The 16529-nt window shown below is 44.5% G+C and overlaps 1 protein-coding gene across 2 annotated transcripts; it reads right to left on the reverse strand.

Moving 5' to 3' along the window:
• Nucleotide 1: 1 nt before the first annotated feature.
• On the reverse strand, nt 2-16440 carry fam114a2 (family with sequence similarity 114 member A2). Of its 2 annotated transcripts, none has more exons than XM_042091918.1 (14): nt 16294-16440; nt 14603-14831; nt 10521-10620; nt 10257-10361; nt 9702-9793; nt 8426-8560; nt 7787-7954; nt 5571-5691; nt 5306-5394; nt 5071-5181; nt 3717-3862; nt 3007-3079; nt 2742-2795; nt 2-1422 (listed from the first exon to the last, which is right to left on the reverse strand). In XM_042091918.1, the coding sequence occupies exons 2-14, from the start codon at nt 14816-14818 to the stop codon at nt 1324-1326; spliced, it is 1509 nt and encodes a 502-aa protein (XP_041947852.1). In that variant the 5' UTR covers nt 14819-14831; nt 16294-16440; the 3' UTR covers nt 2-1323. The 2 variants fall into 2 exon arrangements, with proteins under 2 accessions (XP_041947852.1, XP_041947851.1); XM_042091917.1 differs by having other exon boundaries at nt 9702-9796.
• Nucleotides 16441-16529: the final 89 nt, after the last annotated feature.

Below are 16529 nucleotides of genomic sequence, written 5' to 3' on the forward strand. Positions count from 1 at the left end.
GTTAATTAAGAAGGCATATTTATTCCAAAAATACAGACAATGTATATATCCATAAATTAGACCCAGGGCACTGGGAAAACTCAACACTGACACGTGTGTATACTGTAGTAGTGAGAGCCAGCAAATCCTTGCAAAATAAAAGACAATGCCACTATGTTAAGTAATTCCACTTGCCCCTCCTCTAGACGTTGGGATCTTGTTTACCCTGTCTGAACTTTTCCTATACTGACTGGTGAAAATACCTTATGCCATATATATATATATATATATATATATATATATAAAGTCAATTGTTGTGTCTAACTGGAACAATGTTATGCATAGTACATAAGGAACATCGTATGTGGCACCAGTAACACTGCTTGTAAAATTGTACAATTACATTGAAAGATCAGCATCAGTCACACATTTGAGCAGAGCATCATCACACTATTATTTCCCCACTTTACATATACGGCCATGTTTTTGAATCATTAAAAATACTTTGGGGCAATCGCTTTTGCAGTCTATGATGTGTTGAAAATCTTCAGTTTTCTTAGACCCATCTTAGACCTTAATTAGTCGAATGATTTTTGCATCAGATGCAGATCTGCTAAATGTTGCAAATGTATAGGAATGACACATGGGGAAGGCAAAAGACTAATAATTATCTACATTTTCTTAGACACTACTGTACCTAAACAACCGTTTTATTCTTAGGCCAAACACTAGTCTAGTTATGAGCAGTTTTAACAGTGCATTTTGTGTGACTTGTTCCTTGCAATATCTAACAATTGTCCGTTCTGACTTTGGAAATATTTTAAAAAACAATCCATTCCTGGTCACAGGGTAAGTTCTTGGCTTCTTACATGTTTTACTATTCTGGAGAGGACACTATAGATCTTGGTTCTTATGAGTGTGCTTAAACTTTTATTATTATAAAAGTATATATATTATTCAAGAGCAAATGTTTATAATAGAACTGACTTTATATTTGCTTAATGTGCAAATGTTTATACTAGGGCTGACTTTTTATTTGCTTAATGAGCAAATGTTTATATTAGGGCTGACTTTATATTTGCTTAATGAGCAAATGTTTATAACAGGAGTGACCATGATAGGTCTTTGATAATTAAGGCCATCTTCATATCCTGATGGCATTTACTGTTACCGCTTCCCCCTCATAAAAACACACTGTAGTATCGGACTTTGGAGCAATGCCCCCTCCCGCTCCCTTTCCAGAGGAGAGGGCTTAGAGGGTCCTGTGTTGAGGGCATGAAGTCCTGTGTTGGCACGGCGAGATGGCATGGCGGGCACAACAGGTGTGGTGGGTGGGCGCAGCGTCTACTTGGCAGCGTCGTTCGTCCTCTGGATGTGGGCCAGCTCCAGCACGGGCATGAGGAGCTGGAAGGCATCCTGGATATAGGAGGCACTGTTGGACGCCTGCGGGAGCCAAGCACAGAGACTGGACTTTAATACAAGGCCCTAACAAACACCAACAAACACCAAACAACCCTAACAAACACCAACCAACCCCAACCAACCCCACCCAATCTTAACCAATCCCAAACAACCCTAGAAGCCAAGCACAGATACTGGACTTTAACACAAGGCCCTAACAAACACCAACAAACACCAAACAAATCCCAACAAACACCAAATAAACACCAACAAACACCAACCAACCCCATCCAATCTTAACCAATCCCAAACAACCCTAGGAGCCAAGCACAGAGACTGGACTTTAACACACGGCCCTAACAAACAACCCCAGGAGACAAGCACAGAAACTGGACTTTAACACAAGGCCCTAAAAAACCCCAACAAACACCAACAAACCTCAACAAACACCAAACAACCCCAGGAGACAAGCACAGAGACTGGACTTTAACACAAGGCCCCAACAAATACCAACAAACACCAAACCAACCTCAACCAACCTTAACAAACCCCAAACAAACCTCAACCAAGCCCACCCAATCTTAACAAATCTCAAACAACCCTAGGAGCCAAGCACAGACAGTGGACTTTAACACACGGCCCTAACAAACAACCCCAGGAGACAAGCACAGAAACTGGACTTTAACACAAGGCCCTAAAAAACCCCAACAAACACCAACAAACCTCAACAAACACCAAACAACCCCAGGAGACAAGCACAGAGACTGGACTTTAACACACGACCCTAACAAACCCCAACAAATACCAATAAAACCCCAACAAATACCAACAAACCCCAACAAACCTTAACCAACCCCAAACAAACCTCAACTAACCCCACCCAATCTTAACCAATCCCAAACAACCCTAGGCGCCAAGCACAGAGGCTGGACTATAACACAAGGTCCCAACAAACACCAAACAACCGCAACAAATCCAAAAAACCCCTAACAAACACCAACCAGAGAGGGTGGAAGTGGAGTGGTTAAGGCTAATTTATAGTCCAGACGACAAGTATCGCTTGACAAACTATGACGTAAAAGCGACACAATTTCTGTCTGCTGGGATGTTGGGGAGCTTACATTTAAATTCATAATGTAAAATGATGTGACCGGTAAAGTTTTGGGAGAACTCAGCCATCTCCACAGGTTCGCCTGGACAAGGTGTCTGCACACTCTTTTGTAACTCTCTCTCTCTGTGTGTGTGTGTGTGTGTGTGTGTGTGCGTGTATGTGTATGCTCTGTCTGTCAGGTTGCACTCATGTTTATGAACTCATAAATGCCTGCATGATCTGTTGTCCGATTAGAGAGTGTGCAACATACCTCCAGAAAGACTCCAGTTATCAGTGGGTTGAGGACCTCCCCTTTTTCATTTGCCTGCAAGACAAAAAGATGGATGTTTTTAAAAATACGTTTCAAAAGGAATAAATAAAAAAGAGAAACAGAACAATGTATGTAAAGACACCACCCTACGCTGAAATTGAAGAAGTTTCCCTAAACTTCATGTTCGCACCATAGAGACACGTCAGTGACATAGGAGTGGCATTAGAGACAGAGAGCAGGTGTCTAAATATCTATGGTTTCATACCCCTACACTGGTGAGACAGGAAGTGAAGCTCTTTGAGAGGAGAGAGATCTCCTTACACAGCAGAACCGTGATCCTAGGGAAAGAAAACAACAGAAGTGTGTTGCATTTCTAAAGCATATTTAAGACCAAAGTGCTTTACAGAGAAATAAAAGAATATTAAAAAAAGACAAAAAACACACAAACATGCAATATTTACAAACAAAGTCAACAGTGAGGTACATGGGGTGTGGAGAAAACACTGACTGAAAAAAAACAACAGGAAACTGGGACTAGGAAACAGGATTTCGGATTAACCACACCAGGAAACCGACCGATTTAGGATTAAGACTGATGACCAAGTTAAAGCTGCAGTTGGCAAGTCTGACAGATTGAGGGGACTTTTTTGAATGTTTACAATTCTCATGTCCCTCCCCCACTACCACTGAGCACCCTCTCATCGAGTTCATGCTCGTCAGTGCGCACCAGACTGCACTAGACTGTGATTGACAGTCAGATCTCACACAGCCCTGCTCTGATTGGACCAGAAGAACCGGGAGCTGTGGATTTTTGCAAAACAAATAACAGGCTATAGGTGAAGGTAGAAGTGCCGATGATTTATGCTGATTTATGTGGTTCTGTGGGAGCACAGTATCAGTTTCAGTGAATATGATCAAAAAACAAAAATCTTGCCAACTGCAGCTTTAAAGGGAGAGGACGAAGACCGGACTCACTGAGCGAGGACTCGGGCCTGCTCCAGAGTGGCCACCTCCGCGCTGCTGCTGCCGCTGTGCAGCGTCACCTGGGCCACCTTGTGGAACTGCTCGATGGACTTCGCCGTGAGCTCTGCTAGGCCTCTGATAGCCGAGGAGTGCACTTCCTGTAGGCAGAGTGGTAGGTGCTGGTCAACACATGGTCAAGTGTGACTAGGAGCGTCAAAGCAGAGGGGTAGGAGCAGAACAATTAAACATGGAGACTGACAGCACATCAGTATTAGCAGAAGGATTAAACATGGAGACTGACAGCACATCAGTATCAGCAGAAGGATTAAACATGGAGACTGATAGCACATCAGTATCAGCAGAAGGGTATTTGCAACAGGCTCAAACAGACTGTTCTTACACACATACACACACACACCAAACAGAAGTGAGAAAAGACCACCACAAGCTTCAGTCGACAGTTTGGGGGCACTGCATGTTTCCTATATGTATGATACATTTCCTACATGTATCATACAACCCATTCAGCAGCAACCCACCAGTGGACCACAAACCCACAAGAAACATGTGGCCTCTTTCCTAGCGTCACCTAGGAAACCAGCGAATCAGAGATGACAGCAGAGGTGACAACAGAGCACAAAGTAGACATCGAGTAACTCATTATGACAAGGGCCCTTTCCCATGACGGATGGAACATTTTCCCATACAGACAATAGGCTTATTTGACTTGATGCAGTGCTGTGCTAATCTGGCTGAACTTGATGCACTGGTGGACTTAACGCATGTTTGCATCGTGCAAAAGTCCAGCATGAATCACCTTCAGCCAGATCTTAAGTTGAATTAGCCTGATGTCATGACAACAAGTCAATCACAGTGGGGCAGGGAGATCTCCATGAATGGAACTCTTATGGTACCGCTGTAGTGTACTTTGCTACAGTGAATGGAACTCTTATGGTACCTCTGTAATGTACTTTCTACAATTTATGGAACTCTTTTATGGTACCTCTGTATAGCACTTTGCTACAATGAAGGGAACTCTTATGGTACCTCTGTAATGTACTTTCTACAATGTATGGAACTCTTTTATGGTAGCTCTATAGAGCACTTTGCTACATTGAAGGGAACTCTTATGGTAGCTCTGTAGAGCACTTTGCTACAGTGAAGGGCACTATTTCATGGTACCTCTGTAGAGCACTTTAGTGCAGTGAAGGGCACTATTTCATGGTACCTCTGTAGAGCACTTTGTTACAGTGAAGGGAACTATTTCATGGTACCTCTGTAGAGCACTTTGGTGCAGTGAAGGGAACTATTTCATGGTACCTCTGTAGAGCACTTTGGTGCAGTGAAGGGAACTATTTCATTGTACCTCTGTAGAGCACTTTGGTACAGCTTTCTCCTCAGTCCCATCCTCTTCCTGCGGCGGCAACGCTGTGGCCGATTTGATATCAGCGATGCGGTTGTGCACATTTGTTGTAGCCTGCACACACACAAACACACAACGCACGCACGCACGCACGCACGCACGCACGCACGCACACACAGATTAGTCAGTGGCCTTGAGTAACTGAACTGAATTGATGTTGAAATTGTCAGAGGCACACCTGACTGAGTTTGTCTGCTGTAGTGGACAAATGCAAACGACTCATAGCGTCTGTTAACTCCTTCACAAACTCCACACCGTCACTGTCCTCTGAGAAAACAATGGAAAAAGAAAAAGGTGACTTTGTTAAACCCTGTAGAATCTCATAGTAAATGTTACTCATTACTGTACTCCACACAGTGAGAGAAGACCCCAGATGCTGTGCTGTGGTTCTCTCCCACACACACACACACACACGCACGCACACTCTCTATCTCTGGTGTTACCTTTTGAGTCGTCCTCGTCATCATCGAACTCCTCCAGGGAGAAGGGCTCTTTGATCTCCTCCAGATGGTGCTTGAGCTGGGCTAGTTCGTCCCCAGACATGGAGGTCAGGACAGACTTCACCTGGATGCAGCCATAACAGGCACCAGTGAATGGTTACAGTTCAGAAGTACGGTACTTAATTACGGTCCACACAACAGTCTTACTTTATTAGTCCTCACCGACTGGTTCCTGTCTCAATTAATAACAGTCCACACCTACTGGTTCCTGTTTTACTTTGGTACGGTCCTCACAGACTGGTTCCTGTCTCAATTAATAACAGTCCACACCTACTGGTTCCTGTTTTACTTTGGTATGGTCCTCACAGACTGGTTCCTGCTTAACAGTCCTCACAACTGGTTCCTGCCTTACTTTAACTCATTGAATGCCGCACTGTTTTCGGAAGCTTTGGCCCAGAGTGCCAGCAATCTTGATCATTGTTGACGATGTTTGTAGAGCCACAGCGTATTCTATCTTATAGCTATGGACACATACTATGGCTTGTTTGAAAGGTGAGACTTTAAGCTCTCAGTGGGTACAAACCGTTTATTTTTACATGCCTCTGTTCCTAAGAAATCCCAAGCTAAACAGTGGCTAGTTATCATCAAAATCCCTGTTTTATTTCTAGAAATGGAGATGTAGCGTCTTTGATGAAATATGAAGTGTTGCCTGTAAAGTTTCCGGGAAGTGACCTAGCGAGACCTAGCGAGACTGCCACCTAGTGAAAAACCCACGAAAATGGCCTGGTTTTGACCTGACGTGCATGTGTCACTGATTCAACCCAAAGCGGCAACCATCAAAAGCAGAGTTTTAAGATTAAATGTCCAGATAAAATGTCCAGATTGTGCGTTTTCATGAGTTTTCGATCATCATATATTTCATTTCCATTCATCACAGAGTTCCCAAAATCACATATAAGGTGTGTTAGAGTGTCTAGTTTCGTAATTAAAAAAAAAAAGCTAAAAACGTAATATTACGTTTTTGGCACTCAACGAATGGGAAGGAAAGGGCACTCAATGAGTTAAAGGTGCTCTAAGCGATGCTGGGTAACGTCACTTCTGTTGACTTTCAAACAAAACAGAGAGCTAGCTCGCTACTTCCTCCCCCTCCCTCCCGTGCTGCTCCCGTGCAATTGAAACTCTCCTAAACGTGCATCTCGTCTGTGATTTGCTGGAACAGTTTGTTATGTTTTTATGGGCTAGGATTGCCCAGGTTGTTTTTGTTACCGTTTTTGGAGCCTGGGCTGGCTACAGTTGGGCCATTTTTGATGTCATCCGAAAGTTGGTTCCAGAGCTGAGCCGCATAGCAGCTAAAAGCAGCTTCACCATGTTTAGTTCTAACAGCAGCTTTTACTAACAGTAGAGGTCCAGAAGGTGTGTACTGCTGAAGCATGTACATGATAGGTATTTTGATAGGTATTTACAGTAGGTCCTGTTCCATTTACTGATTTATAAACAAGCAGTAGTGCTTTAAAGTCAATTCTGTGACTTACTGGGAGCCAGTGCAGGGACTTAAGAATTAAAGTAATGTGGTCCCTGGCTGAAGTAAAAAACCCTGGCTGCTGCATTTTGTATCACCTGAAGCTGTTTGATAGTCTTTTTAGGAAGGCCTGTGAAAAGCCCATTGCAGTAATCAACCCTGCTGGAGATAAATGCATGAATTAGGTTTTCTAAATCATGTTTTGAAGTTTGGCAATATTTTTGAGGTGGTAAAAAGCTGATTTAGTTATTGCTTTCATGTGGCTGTTGAAATTTAGATCACTGTCAATTTATACACCAAGATTTTTAACAGTATCTGTCATACTTTCTCTTTAGATACTGTTAGCCAGGCCAAGCACAGATAAAAACTCCTGAAGACCCAGCTCTTTAGAGAACTTCTCCTCTCATAGCAACACTTACAACAAGTCTTGCTGATACCAGCACTTACCAGCCGTCTTGAACTGACACTCAACTGTTTAAAAACAGCACTTACTGATACACTTATTCTTACTGTACTCTACCGTTTTTAAATTGTCCTAAAACTGTTGAGAGAACTGCTTTAAAACTTAAACTGTTACCATGTTGTTAGTCGCTTTGGTTAAAAATGTGTCAGCCAAATGTAATGTAATGTAATAAACTGAGCCAATCCAAAAAAAAATCAATGCTAAAACCTCATGAGCCCAAATCTTCAGCAGACTCACCTTGATCTCACTCTCCCTGGACAAGCTCTCTAGCGCCTCCAGGTGGGCCAGACCCTGAAACTCGTCAAACAGCATGCCGTAGTGGGCCTTCTTCTCCATGTCCGAGGAGAGCTCATCGCCCATCTGCTGCTGCTGCTGCTGCTCTCGCTCCTTAGCCTCCCGCAAGACCTGACCAATCAGCAAGACACATTCCCTTAACCTGACCAATCAGCAAGACACATTCCCTTAACCTGACCAATCAGCAAGACACATTGAGCTTATGCATAATGCGGAAGCTGGCAGGACTTATAGGGTCTTTCTTAAAACCTCACCACACAGAATGCCACATTCACCTTTCCCTGCAGTCAGCAGGACTTAAAGGGGCTATCGTTTGTTTAGTTTAAAATGTTCAAAATGACCCAGAAATAGCAACAGAATGTGAAGAAATAACCATTTGAACTTAAAGTCAAAAATGCAAATACTACAAATGTTGCCCATATATCTACTAAAGTCAACTTGATAAGCAGCCAGATATCTCCTAAAGTAAGCTTGATAAGCAGCCAGAGACAGGCCCTCTCTCTCTTTTAATTGGCTACCACTTCGTACGTCTCTGGTGCCGTATGGAACACAGTGAAGTTGAGATACCGACTCGGCTCTTGCCTGTGAGAGTGTGGACGTTCTGATCATCAGGCCCTTGGTCTTTTTGAATCCCGGGTCTCCTTCGGCGATCACGTCCATCGTCTTCTTCCCGATGAACTCCAGTGCGTCCAGGCCGCCCGTGATGACCGTTTTACCCTGCAGAGGAAACGTGCGAGCATCACAAACCCAGCAGGACAGACGCCATCTTAATGGATAGCAGATGTGCAGTTAAAACTCAGCAGAGAGAGACTGCACTGCACTGTGTTCTGCTCCAGGGCTGTATTCAGATAGGTGGGGTCTAGCAGTGATCAGAGATCATTTCACCATAAATAGCGCTAGTAGCGTTAAAATAACCATTAAAAAGCTAAACTAATCTGCTCCGCTGTGGCTGTGTTGTTGTGTGTTGTGGTGTTGTGGTGTTGTGGTGTTGTGGTGTTGTGGTGTTGTGGTGTTGTGGTGTTGCGGTGTTGTGGTGTTGCGGTGTTGTGGTGTTGCGGTGTTGTGGTGTTGCGGTGTTGTGTGTTGCGGTGTTGTGTGTTGCGGTGTTGTGTTGTGGTGTTGTGTTGTGGTGTGTGTTGTGGTGGTGTGTGTTGTGGTGGTGTGGTTGTGTTGCTGTGTGTGGTGTTGTGTGTTATGGTGTTGTGTGTTGTGGTGTTGGGGTGTTTGGGTGTTGGGTGTTTGGGTGTTGGGTGTTGGGTGTTGGGTGTTGGGTGTTTGGGTGTTGGGTGGTTGGGTGTTGGGTGGTTGGGTGTTGGGTGGTTGGGTGTTGGGTGGTTGGGTGTTGGGTGTTGGGTGTTGGGGTGTTGGGTGTTGGGGTGTTGTGTTGCTGTGTGTTTTGTTGCTGTGTGTTTTGTTGCTGTGTGTGGTGTTGTGTGTTGTGGTGTTGTGGTGTTGGGGTGTTTGGGTGTTGGGTGTTTGGGTGTTGGGTGTTGGGTGTTGGGTGTTTGGGTGTTTGGGTGTTTGGGTGTTGGGTGTTTGGGTGTTGGGTGGTTGGGTGTTGGGTGTTGGGTGTTGGGGTGTTGGGGTGTTGGGTGTTGGGGTGTTGTGTTGCTGTGTGTTTTGTTGCTGTGTGTTTTGTTGCTGTGTGTGGTGTTGTGTGTTGTGGTGTTGTGGTGTTATGTGTTGTTGTGTTGCTGTGTGTTGTGTTGTGTGTTGTGGTGTTGTGTGTTATGTTGTTGTGTTGCTGTGTGTGGTGTTGTGTGTTGTGTGTTGTGGTGTTGCTGTGTGTGGTGTGGTGTTGTGTGTTGTGGTGTTGTAGTGTTGTGTGTTGTGGTGTTGTGTTTCTCTGTGTCCTCACTGTGTTCTGCACCACGCTGGTGAGGGATGACAGCATCCCCAGGGCACCTGCCATCGCCATGTCACCCTCAGCCTCAGCACCAACAGTGCCCCCTGCTGGACACACACGCGTATACATGTACACATGCACACACGCACACATGCACAAATACACACACACACACACACACACACGCACACACACACACACGCAAACGTATTTTAAGTGAGAAATTCTAATTAAATTCAAATGAAACTTCAATCAAACAGTGCAAAGCCAATAATAGCTACCAAAAGAATGCTAATATATTATATGCGTTGGGATATAAAGAATGCTACTATATTATATGTGTTTGTGTTGGGGCAATATATTATATGTGTTGGGGCATCAGGGACAACGCAAGGGGCAACGACGGCCATGGCCGTCGTGGCCGCCGTGAAAATCCTACCCTGTGTTGGGATATAAATAATGCTAATATTATAAAGAATGCTAACATATTAAATGTGTTGGGATATAAAAAATGCTACTTTATTATATGTGTTGGGAGATATTTCCAGAGCACTGGTGTGGCTGTACCGTCTGTGCTGCTGCTGTCCTCCGGAGCCTGTGCAGACAGCTCCTCTGGGCTGGGGATCCCCAGCGTGGTCTCTGCCTTCTCAATCACCTGGGACAGGCCTTGGCCTGAGAGAGAGAGAGAGAGAGGGAGAGGGGGAGAGAGATAACATGTACATCACCACACACACACTGAACACACACACATTCTCTCTGTGTGTGTGTGTGTGTGTGTGTGGGTGTGGGTGTGTGGGTGTGTGTGTGTAAGAGCTCTCAGTGGTCACTCACCTACGGTTGCCACGGTGGCCGTTGCTGTGGAGAGCAGCGACTTCCCCCAGCTTCCCCAGTATCCCCATCCACCCTGCTGCACTGCCGTCTCACTGGATGCCTGCACCATGGACACACGATGCACATCACCATGGACACAAGATACACATCACAATGGACACACGATACACATCACCATGGACACAAGATACACATCACCATGGACACAAGATACATACATCACACACACTATGGATACATGACACACACATTACACATCAGACATACCATGGACCCAAGATACACACATCACACACACCATGGACACGCACACATCACACACATCATACACACATCATGGATACACGACACACACATCACACGCACACACCAGTGTTTCCTCTACGTTTATTTCAGCATGGCGGCCCCCCACGGTTTAATTAATACCGCCACGGTAGCCTATCAGAATCAGGGCAGACACACATTTGCTTTTTAAATAATCCTGCGACGTATCCTCCCCTGCTGGCTGCCGCTCACATTGCAATTTAACAGCCTAAACTACTAGTTAGAGGTTTTTGTGGCCCGTCCAGTTTCAGTTCACATATTATATATTGTGTTGATGTAGCCTATTTAAAGCATTAACTTTCTTCTCAGTGTTTCCTCTTCATTTAGCAGTGCCACTGCTTCAGAATTAGGGGAGACGCAAAATATTGTCTGGAAGCATAGTAGGCTAAATGCCCTCCACTGGCGGCTGAAAATTAGCCTGGCTAGCGCCACCACTTCTCAATGAGACGTGGTCTGGGAACCAAACGTTCATTTTCTCGTATTTGAAAAAAATGCCCAGATCCGTTGGGTGCCACGGATGTCTATCAAATGCGTCTGTGCATAGCTCATCATCGTCTTGCTTTCCCACCTGTTCTGTGATTGGTTCCCTATCTCAGGCGAAAATTTGCTTCATGGTCTCCAGGCTGCCTTAGCAGCGTGAATCAAATTGCGCGCAAGGCAGCATGGGAACACCCAGGCTAGCTGAAAATTGCAGTTTAAGAATAAACAGCTATGCTAATCCGAGGTAGGCCTACCTGTCTAGTTTTATTCCATAAATATATTGTTTTTATAGACGTTAGTGGCATGCGCTATCAAGAGCTTCCATGTGCTACGCATGTTTGTCAACATCGCAAAAACTACAATTTTCGCAAACTTGGTGGAAAGGTGTAGCACAGGCCAAGGAAACCCCATTCATTTCTGAAGCTGATCGTATAAAGTATTTCCCATATCGTAATCCATTGGTCCCCAAACTACGGCCCGCCACCTCATTTTGGGTGGCCCCCCAAAACATGTCCGTCGTATATAGCATCCGGCCCGCACGGGAGTACAACCATAGACATAATATACATAGACGCCGCATTGGCTGCTGGAAACAAGAAATGCGGCCGCCATCTTGGACCGGTCATACTCCTCATTGCGTTGCAGCAGAAAACACAAGATGACAGCACTGTGCAGCATGTTCCTGCTCAAATCGGCGGACCATACTCGGGGGGATTTACTTTTCACAAGTAAGATTTAACATTACCGTACTATTGGTTGTATTTTGTATTTTCGAACAATGTGGCCTGTATCATAGCTACATGTATGACCTTTGCAGCAAAAAAAACCGCGTGAAAATCTGTTCGGTATTCAGTGAGATATGATTAATTAAGTGTGCTGACAGCTCATTGCACCGGCCAAACAGATTACACTGAGTGGAGTGGATGACCGGTCCAAGATGGCGGCTCCAAATCTCGTCAGCGCTAGTAGGGAGCAGCGGTCGATACGGCGTCTATGTATATTATGTCTATGAGTACAACATCGTCAAACTAAAACCTCCGCAATTTCCCCCATTCATTCTCTATGGCGAGTCTTAACAGTACACATGTAATACTCTTTTTGTCCACTGGTGGTTGTTTTGGCGCTGTTTTGCGTTTGCCATCGAAAACGGAAAGAATGTAATGTAGGCCTACCTGCAAACAATGTAAGAGGCCTATGCTGACTGCATCAGTGCTCAAAGTATTTTAAAAGTTTATCAATTAATTGTTAATAACTAACTAACTTCTATTCAAGTCATATTTCTGGGACTTTCTGGGATAATTATTTCTATTTTTTATTCACTCATTCAAATGTTCATACAAAGAGTTCACAAAGTTCTCATCAGGTGACTGAAAGTTAGAATGGTGGTCATTTCAGACCACTTCAGCACTTCATACAATTCTCATAGTTTGATAACTTTAAATTATTTGTAGGATATTCACAACTTGAGCTGTGTATGCAAAGACAGAGTATGCAGAGTTCACACATTTTTAATAAAATATACTTTTGGGACTCCCTGCTAATACTTTTGGGAATGCAACCGTTTTTTTATTATTATTATTTAATTTTACACTGATATGGCATGATGACAATATAAACACAGCTAACAATGGTATTAAATTGCAATAGCCTATGATTAAATGTAATAGAATATTCAACTAAGGTAGACTGCTGTTGTTCACAGCACTAAGCTATTTCCTATTTACTGGTTACTGATATACAACTACTCCGAGTCTCTGGCCCTCTCTTGGAGCCAGGCATATTGAGCTGGCCCTCGGAAGAAAAAGTTTGGGGACCACTCTCCTAGTCTATAGGCCTAAGCTCGCTCGCAACAACAGCAAAAATGAAACTGGAGAGGATGTCTCCGCGAAGACACCGCTGTTACATTAGATGCACTCAATTGCGAATCGACGCAGTAAAAAAAGCAACGACTGCTGGTAGTATCCAATAGCCTCACGTCAGGCTAAGTAACCAAGGTAAATTGCAAAACATTTTGTATGCACTCGCAGTGATGGCCTAGTAGGCCTAATGTGAATCGCGGACTATAAAGTAAAGGAGATTTGCACCAAATAAAGACAGTGTTGTGGGTTGTGTTTTTACAACGTGTTGGCACAAAACTTAATTTCTGTCATAAACGAAGTAAGCTAAGCGTTTCTCCATTGTCAACGTGAACTACCGGTATGTTCAAGCGTTCAAGTGACAATGTGGTTTAATGCATGGGTTAACGTGACGTGAGTCAGACAGAAGATGGGCCTGTTTTAGTTCCTGAATCCTGTCCCTCTCAAGTCACGTTAGGCTAAATGGTGTGATTAGCAACTAGAATTAAAAAAAACATCCCGGGAGTGACACCCTACCGGTTTTTTCATACTAACTTTTTTATTTCTGGGGGGGTGGGGGGGGCGCTGCGGGCGCTGCCGCCACTGTTAAAAAAATTCTAGAGGAAACACTGCACACCATGGACACAAGATACACACATCACACACAACATGGACACACAACACACACATCACACACACCATGGACACACGATACAAACATCACACATCACACACACCATGGACACACTACACACACACACACACACATCACACACACCATGGACACACTACACACACATCATGGACACACGACACACGTCACATTACACACATCCCCTTCCAGTTAACACCATGGACACAAGATACACACATCACACACACCATGGACACAAGATACACACATCACACACACCATGGACAAATCATGGACACATGATAAAAACATCACACACACACACCATGGACAGACTACACACACATCACGCATCACACACACCATGGACACACGACACACAGTCACATTACACACATCCCCTTCCAGTTAACACCATGGACACAAGACACACATCACACACATGCCCATCCAGCTAACACACCATGGACACAAGACACACACTGCTTCCAGCTAACACACCATGGACACAAAACACAGACACTCATTTCTGTGCTACCAACCTATACAAAAACATACATTACATGCCAGATTTCAATCTACACATTTGTATGTAAGTGGGTTTACATATACACATATGTCTATAAACACGTCTATAAAGTTTACAGGACAGTACAGTCCATACAGGATACTGTTATGATTTGCATAGCAAAAGCAACTTCTCCCGTCAAAGTGTAGTTCAGTATGATCTCTTATTCTTCACTGAGGTTGGATGTCCTCCACTGGGACTGCACAAAATACAAGGAGAACCAGAGTGGCGTAATGCTTACCTTCAGAACCTCTGCTGTGGCTTCGGATTTCTCCGCTGCATTGGGAACGTCCGCTGGGGGCACTTTGTGTTCCGGCCGTCTGCGCATCTTGCGTGTGGGTGCGACGTCGGGGGCGATCTCGCTCGCCGCCTCGTTTGAGTTGTCGGAGGGGCTGGGGGACGTCTGCTCCTGCAGTCCATCGGTCGCAGGGTCTGTGGGGCTTTCCTTGTCCGACATCTTACATTCCACACTGCAAGGAGGACAAGAGAAACAACAATAGAACCCTGAGTGGCACGGGGAGCTGTGGCACAACTGGCTATAGCACCTCTACAACATTTGGGGCCCATGGGGACCCGAGTTCAGGGTTGGGGCAGCCGTGGCCTAATGGTTAGCGCTTCGGACTTGTAACCGGAGGGTTGCCGTTTCGAACTCTGACCAGTAGGCACGGCTGAAGTGCCCTTGAGCAAGGCACCTAACCCCTCACTGCTCCTCGAGCGCCACTGTTGTTGCAGGCAGCTCACTGCTTCGGGATTAGTGTGTGCTTCACCTCACTGTGTGTTCACTGTGTGCTGAGTGTGATTCACTAATTCACGGATTGGGATAAATGCAGAGACCAAATTTCCCTCACGGGATCAAAAGAGTTATACTTATACTTAAGTCTGACCCTAGTCATTTCCCATCCTCTCTCTCTCTCGTCAACCTCTTCACTTCACTTCCTATGACAATAAAGGCAACCTGACTTGTCATGACTGAACCTCTCAGAGGCATTTGTTTCCGTCCTGTTGCTTTGCACTTTACAGCGCCGCTACCTGACTCTATACGCCGCTACCTGACTCTATACGCTGCCCAACTCGTTGTAAAGGTTGTGAGCATCTCACTGCTATGACTAGCGTAATGCTCGTGTTGAAAACCTTCTAGCACACAATGTGACAGCCTTGTAGATGGTCCAGAATGCGGCGTCTTGTCTAATTTTCAATTAACCATAAGGGCGTATCTATCTACTGTTCATAAATCTACACTAGCTAGATATGGCTGCAAACATTAAATTCAGTAAAATGGAAGAAAAATGCATATGTAAACAAACGGTACGCAGTGCAGCAGCCAGCATTTGCTTTGTCAAGGATTGAGTCAGGTCAGAGTTGTCAACAGTAATCAATAACAATATTGCGTGCACAAGGGGAAAGACCGTGTCATAACTGTGCACAAAGTAGACTACAAGACCAAAGTGACACTCAATACATGCTGTGCTCAATAGCACGTAACGCAGAGAGGGTTGTTAGTAATCAAGGATCTTTGCTTAAAGTTAGGCAGTTACAAAACCAGCCCCCGTTGCAAGGAATAAGGACTGACATACCATACGATTTCACTTCTTTCTCTCTAAGCTTATGCTGACACAACATTCCAAATAGCAAACTAGCTGTTTCTTCTGCAACCTCAACGTTATCTGACAGGCTATGCTAGATGTGGGGTCATAACAGTGAAACACAACAGTGCGACTTCTTTAAAAGAAATACACTTATGAATTTGATTTGTCTTTGAGTTTATTGCCTTCTTATGTCAAAACATCCAGTCAGCATGGGAAATTAGCTAGCTTTGTATTTAGAATACAGCGAAACTCTCCGTTCTGTAAGTCCATTCGGACATATCAAAAATAAGTATCTAGAATGAGAGGACTTACGACGAACCAAACCAGTATCCCAATGAAAACTTACATTAATCATCAATTTCTGCGTCGAGTGGTCCAAAGACTGAGCCACGTCACTTCACTTCGCTGGGCTGCTGTACTGTCCTGATGGGATTTGTTTTGTTCCGAGAGTTTCATCTATGTGCTGGACGTCGTACTCATTGAGTACGTAAGAAAGGCAGCATCGCCCCCTATGGATGTGGATGACCAAGCGCTTTGGGCATATCTTTAATCAGTGACAGAACCATAGAGTCTAAATAGAGT

This window comes from Alosa sapidissima, chromosome 5 (genome assembly GCF_018492685.1).
Source record: "Alosa sapidissima isolate fAloSap1 chromosome 5, fAloSap1.pri, whole genome shotgun sequence".
Taxonomy (NCBI): Eukaryota; Metazoa; Chordata; class Actinopteri; order Clupeiformes; family Clupeidae; genus Alosa; species Alosa sapidissima.